The sequence below is a fragment of the Taudactylus pleione genome, unplaced genomic scaffold, assembly GCF_031769625.1.
Source record: "Taudactylus pleione unplaced genomic scaffold, aTauple2 ptg000309l, whole genome shotgun sequence".
Lineage (NCBI taxonomy): Eukaryota > Metazoa > Chordata > Amphibia > Anura > Myobatrachidae > Taudactylus > Taudactylus pleione.
Genome location: NW_028284710.1, coordinates 10939123 through 10952597, shown reverse-complemented (window position 1 = coordinate 10952597; position 13475 = coordinate 10939123). Strand labels below are relative to the sequence as shown.

Below are 13475 nucleotides of genomic sequence, written 5' to 3'. Positions count from 1 at the left end.
GCAAACGATTTTTGAACGATATCGTTCAATCGCTCACATAAATCGTCTAGTGGATGGGCACCTTTAAGTCTTTACTCAACAACTGTATTACACTATGACATTAGCATGCATTTCTAAGAGCAGTGTGGTGCGGTGCCTGCTCCCGTGCAGGTGTACTTCCGTAGCTTGCGTTGCACTGTCTCACCTTCAGCCCATTTGTTGCTCAGATGGTCCTGGAATTCCAAGCTGGACACGGACATGACTACTGTACAGTACCTAGGAGGAAAGAGATGACGTGAGAACAGTCCCTCCTCAATGCCGACCGAAATGCCCTACCAGACTGAGGACTACACAAAAAGATTGGGGTTTTAAATGAGAATCATCACTGGCACTTTTGACCTCCGATCCAGAGTTTCACCTATACTGTAGGCGCTCGCGCATCAGGCCTCACAGAGGGCCTTCCTGTAATGGAAGAGACTTGGGGGGGAGAGACGACTTCTTTTGCTTTCCAACCCTGTAGTCCTCTCCTGTCCTTAGCTTCTTTCTTCTGCCGCTGGCACATCCTGGCCAGCAGCAACGGGTCTTCCTCTCTTCAGACAAGTCCCTTCAAGTCGTGTTTGTTGATTGAAGATCTGTACTTGGTGGCTGTGTGGCTGTCCTCCCTGCTTGTTTCTTTGTTATGCGCAGCACCCCATTCAATGTGTCCTTTTCCAATCCTGAATCTTGCCCGACATCTTGAGAGGATATCTTTTTTTTTAAATTGTTGGAGATTGATGGCAGTCAGAAGAAAGTACCAAAGTTCACACGCTTGGTCCAATTGCAATACAGGTCGTAGGGCACATGTTCTTGAAATATTGCTTGTGCATATCAATGCATCTCACCATTGCCAGCTCTGTAAAGTTCATTGTCCTTCTCAGCGGTAATTACAGCCAGTGGTATATCTGGCAAGGGTGTTCCAAATACAGTCTGTGGTGCTGGGGTGCTTGACATGACAGGCGTTCCTGGTGAAAGTACAGGTAAACTTGCATTGTTGATTCTCGACTCTTCTGCTTACCGTTCAGGCAGGCGATACGATGCCACTGGTGTACACTCCAAATGAGGCAGGCTGTATGGCGCTGGTGTCATGTCCAAGTGCTCTGACGCCACTGTAGTGTCCATGTCTAGCAAGTGGAATGATTGGTCAGTCTCCAAGTTGTAATCCTCATGGTCATTATCCTCAGGCTCAAATTCATCAGGTGTGACCATTTCATACTGTACTGCCTGGTCATGACTGTTCCTGGTACGCTGGGCAGCGGCCTCTTGCCATTCTTCTTTAGTTTGCTGGATTGCTTCTTTCATTGCTTCTGCAATGGTGTCCTTCAGCCCTTCTTTCAAGTTGTCAATTTTTGTTCTCTTCTGGGATTTCTTTTGATCACAGCATACTGTGCTGCTTCTTGTGCATTTTAGCCAACTTCACATTGCTGAAAAGGTTCTGTTTAATTTGAAGATTATATTTAACAAGGCTGGCAGTAACAAAGCCTGATTGTGTCTAGACTAATGTTCCCCAATTTTCAATTCAATTTGGTTAATTTGTTGAATAAGTAACTGGTGAACTGTAATATAGGTTTTGAATAACTTTTTCCTTCATTAAATAAAATGATCATGTAAAAACTGTATTTTGTGTCTAAACAAGTTGCCTCAGTTTCATAATTAATTTTGGTTGAAGATCTCAGACAATAAAGCATTACAAATATTCAAACATAGAACAAATTAGCAAGGGGGTACAAACTTTTTCAACACAATGTGTGTGTAATGTGTGTGTGTGTATAATATTACACATGTACACACTCTTATGCTTTATATGTTTGATATATATGGTTTCAGTTTTACCACATTAACATGTTTTTTTTCCTTTGCATTTAGGGAGGAACTAAATTGTTTTCTTGAAAATGGCACATTAACACATTTAAAAATGTGTTTCTCAAGAGAGGCACCCAGCAGTACAAGTGAATACTTTCCGAAATATGTACAGGAATATCTTAAAATTTGCTCTCAAGATATTGCTAAAATATTAACTAAAGAGAATGGACACATTTATGTTTGTGGGTAAGTATAGTGCATATTATACATAGCACCAGCTTAATCTCAAAATAAGAGATCCATTTTCTTTTCTCTAATGCCATGCATCCCTTCATGTACAGCCATGGCCAAAAGTTTTGAGAATGACACAAGTATTGGTTTTCACAAAGTCTGCTGCTTCAGTGTTTATGATGGCAATTTGCATATACTCCACAATGTCATGAAGAGTGATCAGATGAATTGCAATTAATTGAAAAGTCCCACAAAACAAAATTCCACTGCATTTCAGCCCTGCCACAAAAGGACCAGTTGACCATCATGTCAGTGATTCTCTCGTTAACACAGGTGAGAGTGTTGATGAGGACAAGGCTGCAGATCACTCTGTCATGCTGATTGAGTTAGAATAACAGACTGGAAGTTGTAAAAGGAGGTTGGAGCTTGAAGTCATTGACTTTCCGAGGATGGCCTGGTGTCAAGAAGGGCAGCAAAGAAGCCACTTCTCTCCAGAAAAACCATCAGGGACAGACTGATATTCTGCAAAATGTTGGACTGTTGAGGACTGGGGTAAAGTTATTTTCTCTGATGAATCCCCTTTCAGAATGTTTGTGGCATCTGGAAAAACACTTGTCCTGGGAAGGAAAGGTGAGCGCTACAATCAGTCCTGTGTCATGCCAACAGTAAAGCATCCTGAGACCATTCAGTTTTCCCTAAGAACACAGCCATGAATAAAGAATGATACCAAAACATCCTCCAAAAGCAACTTCTCCCAACCATCCAAGAACAGTTTGGTGAGGAACAATGCCTTTTCCAGTTTTGCCTTATGGCAAGGTGCTCCAAGTGGATCGGGGAACAAAACATCCAAATTTTAGGTCCATGGCCAGGAAACTCCACAGACCTTAATCCCATTGAGGACTTATGGTCAATTCTCAAGAGGCAGGTGGACAAATAAAAACCCACAAATTCTGACAAACTCCAAGCACTGATTAGGAAAGAATGGGCGGCCATCAGTCAGTATGTGGCCCAGAAGTTGATTGACACCATGCCAGGGCGAATTGCAAAGGTCTTGGAAAAAGAAGGGTCAACACTGCAAATTTTTTGCAATAAAACGTAATGTAATTGTCAATAAAAGCCTTTGACACTTATGAAATGCTTGTAATTTTACTTCAGTATATCATAGTAACATCTGACAAAAAGGTCTAAAAATACTGAAGCAGCAAACTTTGTGAAAACCAATACTTGTGTCATTCTCAAAACTTTTGGCCATGGCTGTAGCACCACCAGTGTGTTCATTCTCTAGTATGGTTTCAGTCTTGCATCCAGTTTCTTTTGCTGTTCTTTTGGAAAGCCCTGCCTATGGTACCATTGTCTCTATGGAAAGATGGTCACCTTTGAATGTTTTGGTGAAGTCCACTTTCATTATATACAAAATATTGATTGGGGCTCTGACAGTGTAATTTTTGTGTAATAAATTTGATAAACTTTTTTAAAGTAAATGGCAAAAATAAAACTACAAAAAAAATTACCAAACAATGAAACTAATATTTCCCTTTCTGTGATCTAAACTAAAATCCTAAAAGAGTTCCCTTTACTTAACACTGGGTTTCCTACTGCCTTTTCCGTTCATAATCCAAGCAAAGTCTTAGAGGGAAAACTCCATACAAAGATAAGATAAACTACAAAGCTGTTCTTTCCTTTCAGCCTTTCACTCATCTTTCCTGCTGTGTTCATTAACTGTCCCTATGTCACTTGCATAGATGGCGAATGGAGTGCGTCACTACCCTCTTTATTGGGTTTACTGCTAAGTGGTGTAATGTATGAGGAATTAGTGCGCCAAAGCTAATTTTAACTATATTTTATCTTCTCAAAACTAACTCCGCCCAAGCTAAATTTTTAATTTTTAGTTAAATACAACCACTTCATTTTAATTGTATTTCTCCAGTTTCTGACCTATGTAACATGCATTACTTAAATACTGTAGTTTGAATTTGGAAGGTTAGTGGTGCAAATAGTTGAGGGCATAAACTTCCAAGCAATTGAGGAAGGTGATGAGGTCTGTATCATCCTAAACATTGAGGATATTGATAAATTTACATTTTTCTAAATTCTCTTTCTACACACCGCAAATCTTTTGGATAAGGTTGTACTTGAGCGAAAACGGTGACTTTTTTGTTACTGTACAAGTAAAAAATGAAAACCAATAAATTGCCTTTCTTAAAAAGATTAAATGTTTATTTTGAGGAGGATTAACCAAAGAAATGTATATTTTTCAGGGATGAGCGTTAAACATTTGAAAGTATGTAGACAGGATTTAAACATGGAAAGATTGACATTACTAATTAAGCAACCACATGTTTCAATCACCTGCTTCAGATGGGCCATTTGCCGTTATGGATTTGTGGTCTTTTCAGCCTCCTCCTTTTTGTAGACTTGATCCGATTTTATCAGCCATGAACGGAGCACAACACTCAATAGATCTATACTCCTGGGCCCACTTCAGTTTGAGGAAAGTGCTATCATTCAAATTCATTTTGTAAGCTTCCTGCTAATTAATTATGGCTCCAGCTTTTACATTTTAGAAAAACTGGTACAAAACCATTGCTGCTATCAGAGCACATGCTTGGATGGGGAGGTCAGTCATTACAAGGTTGCTCTTACAACTAATGCCGGTATATTTGCCTGATGGCTAACCATTTAGATATTCAATACAAGTTAATTAAGTTATCCATCACTTAATGTGGTGAGAACTTTCCACCAAACAAAACCATTAGTTGATGGTGGCCTTTTCTTTGTAATTGAATCGTACATATACTGCATTATTTATAATTATTTTTCACGTGTGATTTTATAAATATAATTATGAAATTTCGACTAAAGGATGTATTTCTCAAAATATACATAATAGTATACAATAAAATATAATAGAACATACAGTCAGGTCCATAAATATTGGGACATTGACAGAATTTTCATATTTTGGCCTCTATTCACAACCACAATGGTTTTGAAATGAAACAAACAAGATGTGCTTTAACTGCAGACTTTCAGATTTAATTTGAGGGTAATTACATCCAAATCAGGTGAACGGTGTAGGAATTACAACAGTTTCTATATGTGCCTCCCACTTTTTAAGGGGCCAAAAGTAATGGGACAAACTAAACAATCCTAAATCTAGCTTTCACTTTTTAATACTTTGTTACAAATCCTTTGCAGGCAATTACAGCCTGAAGTCTGGAAGGCATAGACATCACCAGACGCTGGGTTTCATCCCTGGTGATGCTCTGCCAGGCCTCTACTGCAAATGTCTTCAGTTCCTGCTTGTTCTTGGGGCATTTTCCCTTCAGTTTTGTCTTCAAGTGAAATGCATGCTCAATTGGATTCAGGTCAGGGGATTGACTTGGCCATTGCATAACATTCCACTTTTTAGCCTTAAAAAACTCTTTGGTTGCTTTTGCAGTATGCTTCGGGTCATTGTCCATCTGCACTGTGAAGTGCTGTCCAATGAGTTCTGAAGCATTTGACTGAATATGAGCATATAATATTGCCTGAAACACTTCAGAATTCATTCTGCTGCTTTTGTCAGTAGTCACATCATCAATAAATACAAGGGAACCAGTTCCATTGGCAGCCATACATGCCCACGCCATGACACTACCACCACCATGCTTCACTGATGAGGTGGTATGTTTTTGATCATGAGTAGTTCCTTTCCTTCTCTTCTCTTCCCATCACTCTGGTACAAGTTGATCTTTGTCTCATCTGTCAATAGGATGTTGTTCCAGAACTGTAATGGCTTTTTTAGATGTTGTTTGGCAAACTCTAATCTGGTCTTCCTGTTTTTGTGGCTCACCAATGGTTTGCATCTTGTGGTGAACCCTCTATATTCACTCTTGTGAAGTCTTCTCTTGATTGTTGACTTTGACACATATACATCTACCTCCTGGAGAGTGTTCTTGATTTGGCCAACTGTTGTGAAGGGCTTTTTCTTCACCAGGGAAATAATTCTTTTGTCATCCACCACAGTTGTTTTCCGTGGTCTTCCGGGTCTTTTGGTGTTGCTGAGCTCTCCGGTGCGTTCTTTCTTTTTAATAATATTCCAAACAGTTGATTTCGCCACACCTAATGTTTTTGCTATCTCTCTGATGGGTTTGTTTTGATTTTTCAGCCTAATGATGGCTTGCTTCACTGATAGTGACAGCTCTTTGGATCTCATATTGAGAGTTGACAGCAACTGATTCCAAATGCAAATGTCACACCTAGAATCAACTCCAGACCTTTTACCTGCTTAATTGATAATGAAATAACGAGGGAATAGCCCACACCTGTCCATGAAATAGCTTTTGAGTTGATAGTCCCATTACTTTTGGCTCCTTAAAAAGTGAGAGGCACATATTGAAACTGTTGTAATTCCTACGCCGTTCACCCGATTTGGATGTTATTACCCTCAAATTAAATCTGAAAGTCTGCAGTTAAAGCACATATTGTTTGTTTCATTTCAAAACCATTGTGGTGGTGAGTAGAGGCCAAAATCTTAAAATTCTGTCAATGTCCCAATATTTATGGACCTGACTGTATAATACTAAAATATATATATAATGTATAAATCCTTATTTTTGCATTACATAATCTGTTTGCAAACTGAAAATAAAAATTGAGTAAGAGAAGAGATCTAGAAATGAACATAGGAACTAAAAAGTTCCATTTGGCAAAGGTATTGCATTTAATCAAACTAATTATCAAACACCTTATCCATAATAACTGGTCTCAATTTTATTTCAACACACAAGGACACACATTCAGTAGAATCTTTTAGTTGCACTTACTGAGAAGAAATTGTTCCAAAAACTTGTTTTCCAAATGTCTACATTCTATATTTTTGACTGCTGCTGTCTTCTACTTCTAGTAGCTTTTCATATATCACATGTTTATACTGTTAGATTATCCAAGATGGTGTGAATACAGTCAATGTATCATTTACCTGTTATCAGCGAAGTCTTGGCCAATTTTAACACCTTTAGATTCTGGCCCAGATAATTTTGTTAGTCTTTTTAGAATGTCCTTGTCACCTCCTGAACATTGGCCATAAAATCCAACCTTTGAGATAAAGAATCAGTAGACATAGATACAATGAAATCACTGACTTTGTTGGCCACCGTTTATAAGCCTTTTTTAAATCCTGTAACAAAGTTCCTGAAGATTATCCTTGTGCAAACCATACTGCTTTCAGAAAGGCTTTGTATTCGTGATAGACCTTTTGGATATACAGATTAGGATTTTCAATACTCAGGGTCCTAAATAACACTAGCTAGTTTATTTACTATTTGTCATGTATATAGATCTGCTACTTGGAGCCTTTTATTTCTTTTAGTTGTTCCTAAACTATTTTATTCTGATCTCCTGTGTAATATTTTGGGGTTTTTTGAGATGATATACACAAAGGATGGTGGAACCTGTCTCTGATGTCTAGTGGGCTTTGTTTTGCTTTGATGCCAGTAGTGCACGATATACTAGGTATACATGAATCAGTAGACTAGCAAGGAAGAGATGTTAGAATATGGCCTACAGGTGTTGTGGTTTATTTGTATGGCTCCAGCCTTTTCTCAGTCCTCTGCATGTCCACAAATGTTCCCGTCATTATCATTTGAATATACGTGCTTAAACAGTTAAACCTGTCTTTTGAGAGCCAATCCTATGGTCAGACAAAGTGTGTGCTGCTAATTACGTCTGACACAACAATTTGCAGTGTGTCAGTACCTGCATGCCCTGGTGTGTTGCTGAAGACACAAGTCCCCAGACCTATTGAATCATTGCTCAGGAAAATTAATTGTTGGATGCTTAGAAATTACATATAGTATAGACAAAAATAAAACTGCGTATAAAAGTCTGAAGGAGAGGGAGCATAATTTTGTATTTAAAAATTAGCTAAACAAAATTAATATGAAATGTGCTTTGTTTTCCTACATCACAGAAATGTGTTGATACATGTTTGAGTGATCTGTGAAGAAAAATAATGTACTTCCTAGTCCAATATATGGTGTGTAAAGTGAATATAAAAGTGCCAAATCTGTGTTTACTCACAAGAGAAGACTACGGGTTAAATGTACTAAAGGTCGATTTTAAATCAATCTAAATAAATTTAAATCAATGTTGTGTTTCAGGGGCTAAATTGCAAATGCACTAACATTTAAAAATCAATATAAAAACATTGTCTATTAGTAAATGTGTGATTTAGCCCCTGAAACAGAACATCGATTTTAAATTGATTTATACCCCTTTCAGACATATAAAAAGACTCGGTAATTTGCCTGGACAAGCTGGGTCAACCCAGGTCGTTTTCTGTGTGAAAGGTTCAACTCTGGTCGAAATTCCCAGGAGTTCAGCCCTGGTCACTACTAGGGTTATTCCCAGGTCCGATCTGGGTTGCCACCTGTGTGAATGGCATGACCCGGGTCATGCCTAAAAAGAGCTGATTGCAGGGCACAGTGAGTGCTTGGTGATGACATCAAGCGCCCACTGTGGAATTATAGTGTTTTTCATATTGTATTAGTTAAAAATGTTCTAAACCACAAATAAAATGTTATTAATTGTTTTTAATATACTGTAAATGTATGTCTGTGTTTGTATGTGTATATATATATATATATACATTATGTGTGTGTGTGTGTGTGTGTATATATATATATATATATATATATATATATATATATATAAAATGTGTATATATATAATGTATAATTAGCGATGGTACTGGTACAGCGCTACGACTCCGTTGTCTCTATATGAGTCTCCTTGAGAATTGTTGCTTACAAAAACCTCTTCAAATACATATCTCAAACGCAACTGTTTGAGATATTACAACGACTGTCTCCCAGGAGAAGAAAGGTCTAGTGTAATAAATAAGTAGTAATCGCTAAATAATATTCAAGATTAGACCGAACAAACAGACACCTACCAAAGAGTATATATAATATAATTTTATAGTATAATCTCATACAACTATATTATTGCTTTCCTCTTCCAGGGATGCAAGGAATATGGCCAAAGATGTCAACGATGCTTTAATTGATATTTTAAGTGCTGAGCTTTGTGTGGACAAGCTAGAGGCGATGAAGACACTGGCTTCACTTAGAGATAAGAGGCGATATTTACAGGACATCTGGAGCTGAATTCTGCCACCAACAGTGCACAGAGCTACATGTACTTATTTTGTGAGATATTCGTCTACTGAACACATCAAGGAGACCTGCAATAAAGTTAACCTATGGTTTGCAAACTATTCTGATCATGCCTGAGCATATACTACATCCTCATTGTGAATATAGATCTATGGGTGTGCCAACTGTAGTGATTGGTAACATCATGTTTATCATCATTTTTACCATTTATGTATGATCACTACTACTGTTACGTATACAAAAACTGTGGGCTGTTAATGCACTCAATATGAAATTAAGCTACTGTCTAAAAACTTTGTAATGCTCCTGTATTCAGTGTTCTCACTATAAACAAAGTATTTTGGACTGCTTATGGATTTATGGTGTTAAGTTGCAAATAGTATGGTCCGCCACTCAAGAGTGCAGTTTACACACTCAAGTGTGATTTGGTGAGCTCCTGTCGTAGAGAACACTAAAGCTGGGCATCCACTATACAGTTTTCTGTCAGATATCTGTCCAATCTGGCTGGTTGGAATGAAAACCTGGTAATGTATGTGAGAGAAAATGACAGTCGATCATATGCTTTTAAACACTGAAAAAAGGACCAAAAAATTGTTCAGACTGGTTACATTTGTGTGTTTTAACCAATTAGTCTGAACAACCATTTTAGCCTATTTTCCAGTGTTTGTGAGCAAATGGACGACTGTGATTTGCAAATGACAGTTGTCTATATGCTCCCATACATTACCAGGTTTTCATTCCAACCATCCAGATTGGACAGATATCTGACAGAAAATTGTATAGTGGATGCCCATCTTAAGAGGGCTTGGTGCTGCTAATTGGATGTTTATGCACAGTGTATGTTGGGAGCATGCGCTGTTCTATCACTGCAGCCTGTGTCTCCTCCACCAACAGTACATTTTGAACTGCTAGAAAAATGCTGCTGGGAATCACAATATTGTCCACTTATGAAGATTTTTCTGGGATCACAGTTGAAAAAAAAAAGAAAAAGTCATATTTATTTGACAAATATTAACTTACTTACATATATTTAAATATGGGATTATCCTTTTAAATAATTTGTTTATGGGTTCTTAAGAATGCTTAGCCTGTATAGACGTTTCCCCATTTTCAACTGATCCATGTTTATTATTATAGACATCTGCCACTGTGACTCTAGCATCTCATCCCAGTGTTTGTATGTGTGTGTATATTCTCTTACACAATCATATAGAACTGCAAAATTGTATCATTATGGTAATATTTTAATGACTTGTGTCTGCAATTAAACATGAAGTAACACTTTTTTTTTTAAATTACATTAGGGACATAAGTGTGCTTCAGTGTCATTGTTGCCCCCTTTCCTACAAAAAAATGTACATTCAGTTGTGTTAGTTATCTTTTATTGATTTTTCATTTCTTGAATGTAATTGTGTTATTTATTGTTCCTGAATGTTTTATTTAATTTCAATCACCAGTAATAAAAAGTATAGTATGTCATGTATGTTATGCCACCACTGTATTTTGGCAATATCGTGAAACTGAAGTCTATATATTTGTTTCACTTGCTATACAGCAGGGAATGTACTGCAAGTGGCCAAATGCATACTCCCTGTTCCATACACATTCCTTTAAGACCTATATGTAGTATGTAATGGCTGAAAGCATGGTTTGTTTTTTAGCAAAGTTTAGCCAATCTAGTTCGATCCCATAGAACAGCTGCTGTAGCACAAATCGCTGAATAAGTAAATGCTGGCTATGACTGAAAGTTGTCAGAACACAGTGCATCACAGCTTGCTGTGTAGCTACAGACCAGTCAGAGTACCTATGCTGTCTTCTGTCCTCTGCCGGAAGAGCCTACAATGTAAGCCTGCCCCATAGATTGTAAGCTCCTAGGAGCAGGGTTCTCCTCCCTACTGTCTCACAGCCCTCTTCTCTAGCACTTCAATGACAGACAACACCTTCCCAGCTGTATTGTGTACTGAGAATTGTGGTGCTAATTGTTACTTGTGCCCTGTTTATGTTTTGGTTACTGTAATGTTCCCTGTACTGTCCTACTGTATGTTCGGCACTGTGGACCGCTTGTGGCGCCCTATAAATAAAATGTAATATTAATAATAATAATTGGCTTGGAAGAGTCAAGAGCAATGGAAGAAGGTGACCTGGTCTGGACTTAGGTAGTTGACACCAGGATGCTCTATTGGGTCCTACCTAAACATTGTTGAAGACCAAGTACACCCCTTCATGTCAACATTTTTCCCTGATGGCAGTGGCCTGTTCCAGCAGGATAATATGCTCTGCCACTCTGCAAAAACTGTTAAGGAATGGCTTGAGAAACATGACAAAGAGTTCAAGGTGTTGACTTCGCTTCCAACTTTCTCAGATCTCAGTCCAATCGAGTGTGTGTGTGGGATGTGCTGGAAAAACAAGCCTGAGGGGCCTATTCATCATCGGAGGCCGTATGGCCCCTAATGATTATATTATCATCCCACTGCAAGGTATACTTAAGTATTCAACTCACAGCGGGGCAAATTTGACACCAGAGCAATTCATCATTGCTCTGGTGTGGGGACAGCTGCACCAAAAAGTGTTTCCGCATTGGTTACTGGGCCATTTAGTGTTGATGAATAGGCCCCAGAGTCATGGATGTCTCACCGCGCACTTAAAGGACTTAAAGGATCTGCTACTTACGTCTTAGTGCCAGATACCACAGGACACGTTCAGAGGACTTGTGGAGTCCATGTCTCGACAGGACAGAGCTGTTTTGGCAACACATAGGGGACCTATACAATACACAATATAAGGTAGGTGGTTTTACTGTTATGGCTTATGGGTGTAAGGAGCTATAAATATATTTGCAGCACAAGAAAACTACTTACTACTGGGCAACATGGGTAAAGACTCATTCCCAATAATGTGGTGGGTTGGATAAACAGGTGGTAAATGTTAACATTCTTAATTTATTGATTTCCTGAAATAAACAATTATAATTAAATTAGGGATAACATTACATAGATAACTACTGAAACATTTAATTTTATATGATGATTACAAATGTGTTAGGTCTAGTACGTAAGCAAAGACATAATTGTCTATCAGACCCTGTAGACTTGTTCTTATTTCCATAGCATAAACAAGTGTGCTACATCATAGCGTAATGTATTATTTTAATTAAAACATCTATAAAAATGCATGAAAAAGTGACATCAGTAATATAGTAAATATGTTGTGGAATCAATTGATGATATAGCATAAGTTAGAAAAAAGTTTTTTTTATAAACTGGACTGTTGTGGAAGAGTTAGAGGTAGGAACGGGCAGGAAGTCCAGTCTTCCTGAGACCTAATATCTCACATTACCTAGGTCTTTTGGCCATGGAGAATATAATGTTTCTATTATGAACCTGAATACATAACCGGAGCATTAAGATTCCCTGTTGTTGAGTAGCTGTATCTGTTCTGTACTCACATTAAACAAACCTTTAAGTGCTTACTAAAGTAGGCAGTTTTCAGTCAAGGGCAATTTTAGGTAGAAACCATGAAGGGTGAAATGAGTAAAGAACTGCATTCAGGTTCACCATCAAATACAGTTGTTAGTAAGTAATGCTGGCCAGGACCACTTGTGAGCTACTGTATAGTAGGCTGCAGGATGGGATATTTTGGTACAGTCATGGCAATGTACAGTATAGTAGAAAAATGGACCCAGGAAGAATTCTAGTGGTGACCTATAAGTCATCTCTGTATAAGGTAGGCCATATTTGAGAATTGTTCATGCCCATTATTCCTTAAAGGTTGAGTCTCCCATATCCAAATATTCTGAAATCCTTTTCTTTTTTTTTTTTTTTTTAGCATGACAGAGAGAGCCTTTGCTTTTTGATGGTTCAATGTACAAAAACTTTGTTTAAGGCACAACATTATTGAAAATATTGTATAAAATTACTTGCAGGCTGTGTGTTTTAAGGTTTATATAAACCTTGAATGTATTCTGTGTTTAGATTTGGGTCCCCTTCCCAAGATATTTCATTATGATATGCAAATATTCCAAAATACGGAATATTCCGATATCCAAAATATCCCTGGTCCCAAGCATTTTGGATATGGGAGACTCAACCTGTAACATGTTCACAGTATATCAGAGGTATTGATGACTGTTATGGGGCCCACATGAGTTGATGGTGTCCTTATACAGTAAAATGGCCATAGCAGAGTCCAAATTGGCACTCTAGACCAGTGTCTCTGCTAGTTACTAAAATCTGAAGAAAAGAATGAGATGTCGCCTGCATTCAACTA

General features: G+C 37.9%; 1 protein-coding gene across 9 annotated transcripts in view; it reads left to right on the top strand.

Annotated features, from left to right (window-relative positions):
• MTRR (5-methyltetrahydrofolate-homocysteine methyltransferase reductase) overlaps positions 1–9688 on the top strand; it is a 151735-nt gene extending 142047 nt beyond the window's left edge. For all 9 annotated transcript variants that reach the window (XM_088442368.1, XM_088442360.1, XM_088442361.1 and 6 more), the window contains 2 exons: positions 1882–2064; positions 9056–9688. In XM_088442368.1, coding sequence (XP_088298494.1) covers positions 1882–2064; positions 9056–9200 — 328 coding nt within the window. In that variant the 3' untranslated portion in view covers positions 9201–9688. The remainder of the gene's footprint in view (positions 1–1881; positions 2065–9055) is intronic.
• Positions 9689–13475: the final 3787 nt, after the last annotated feature.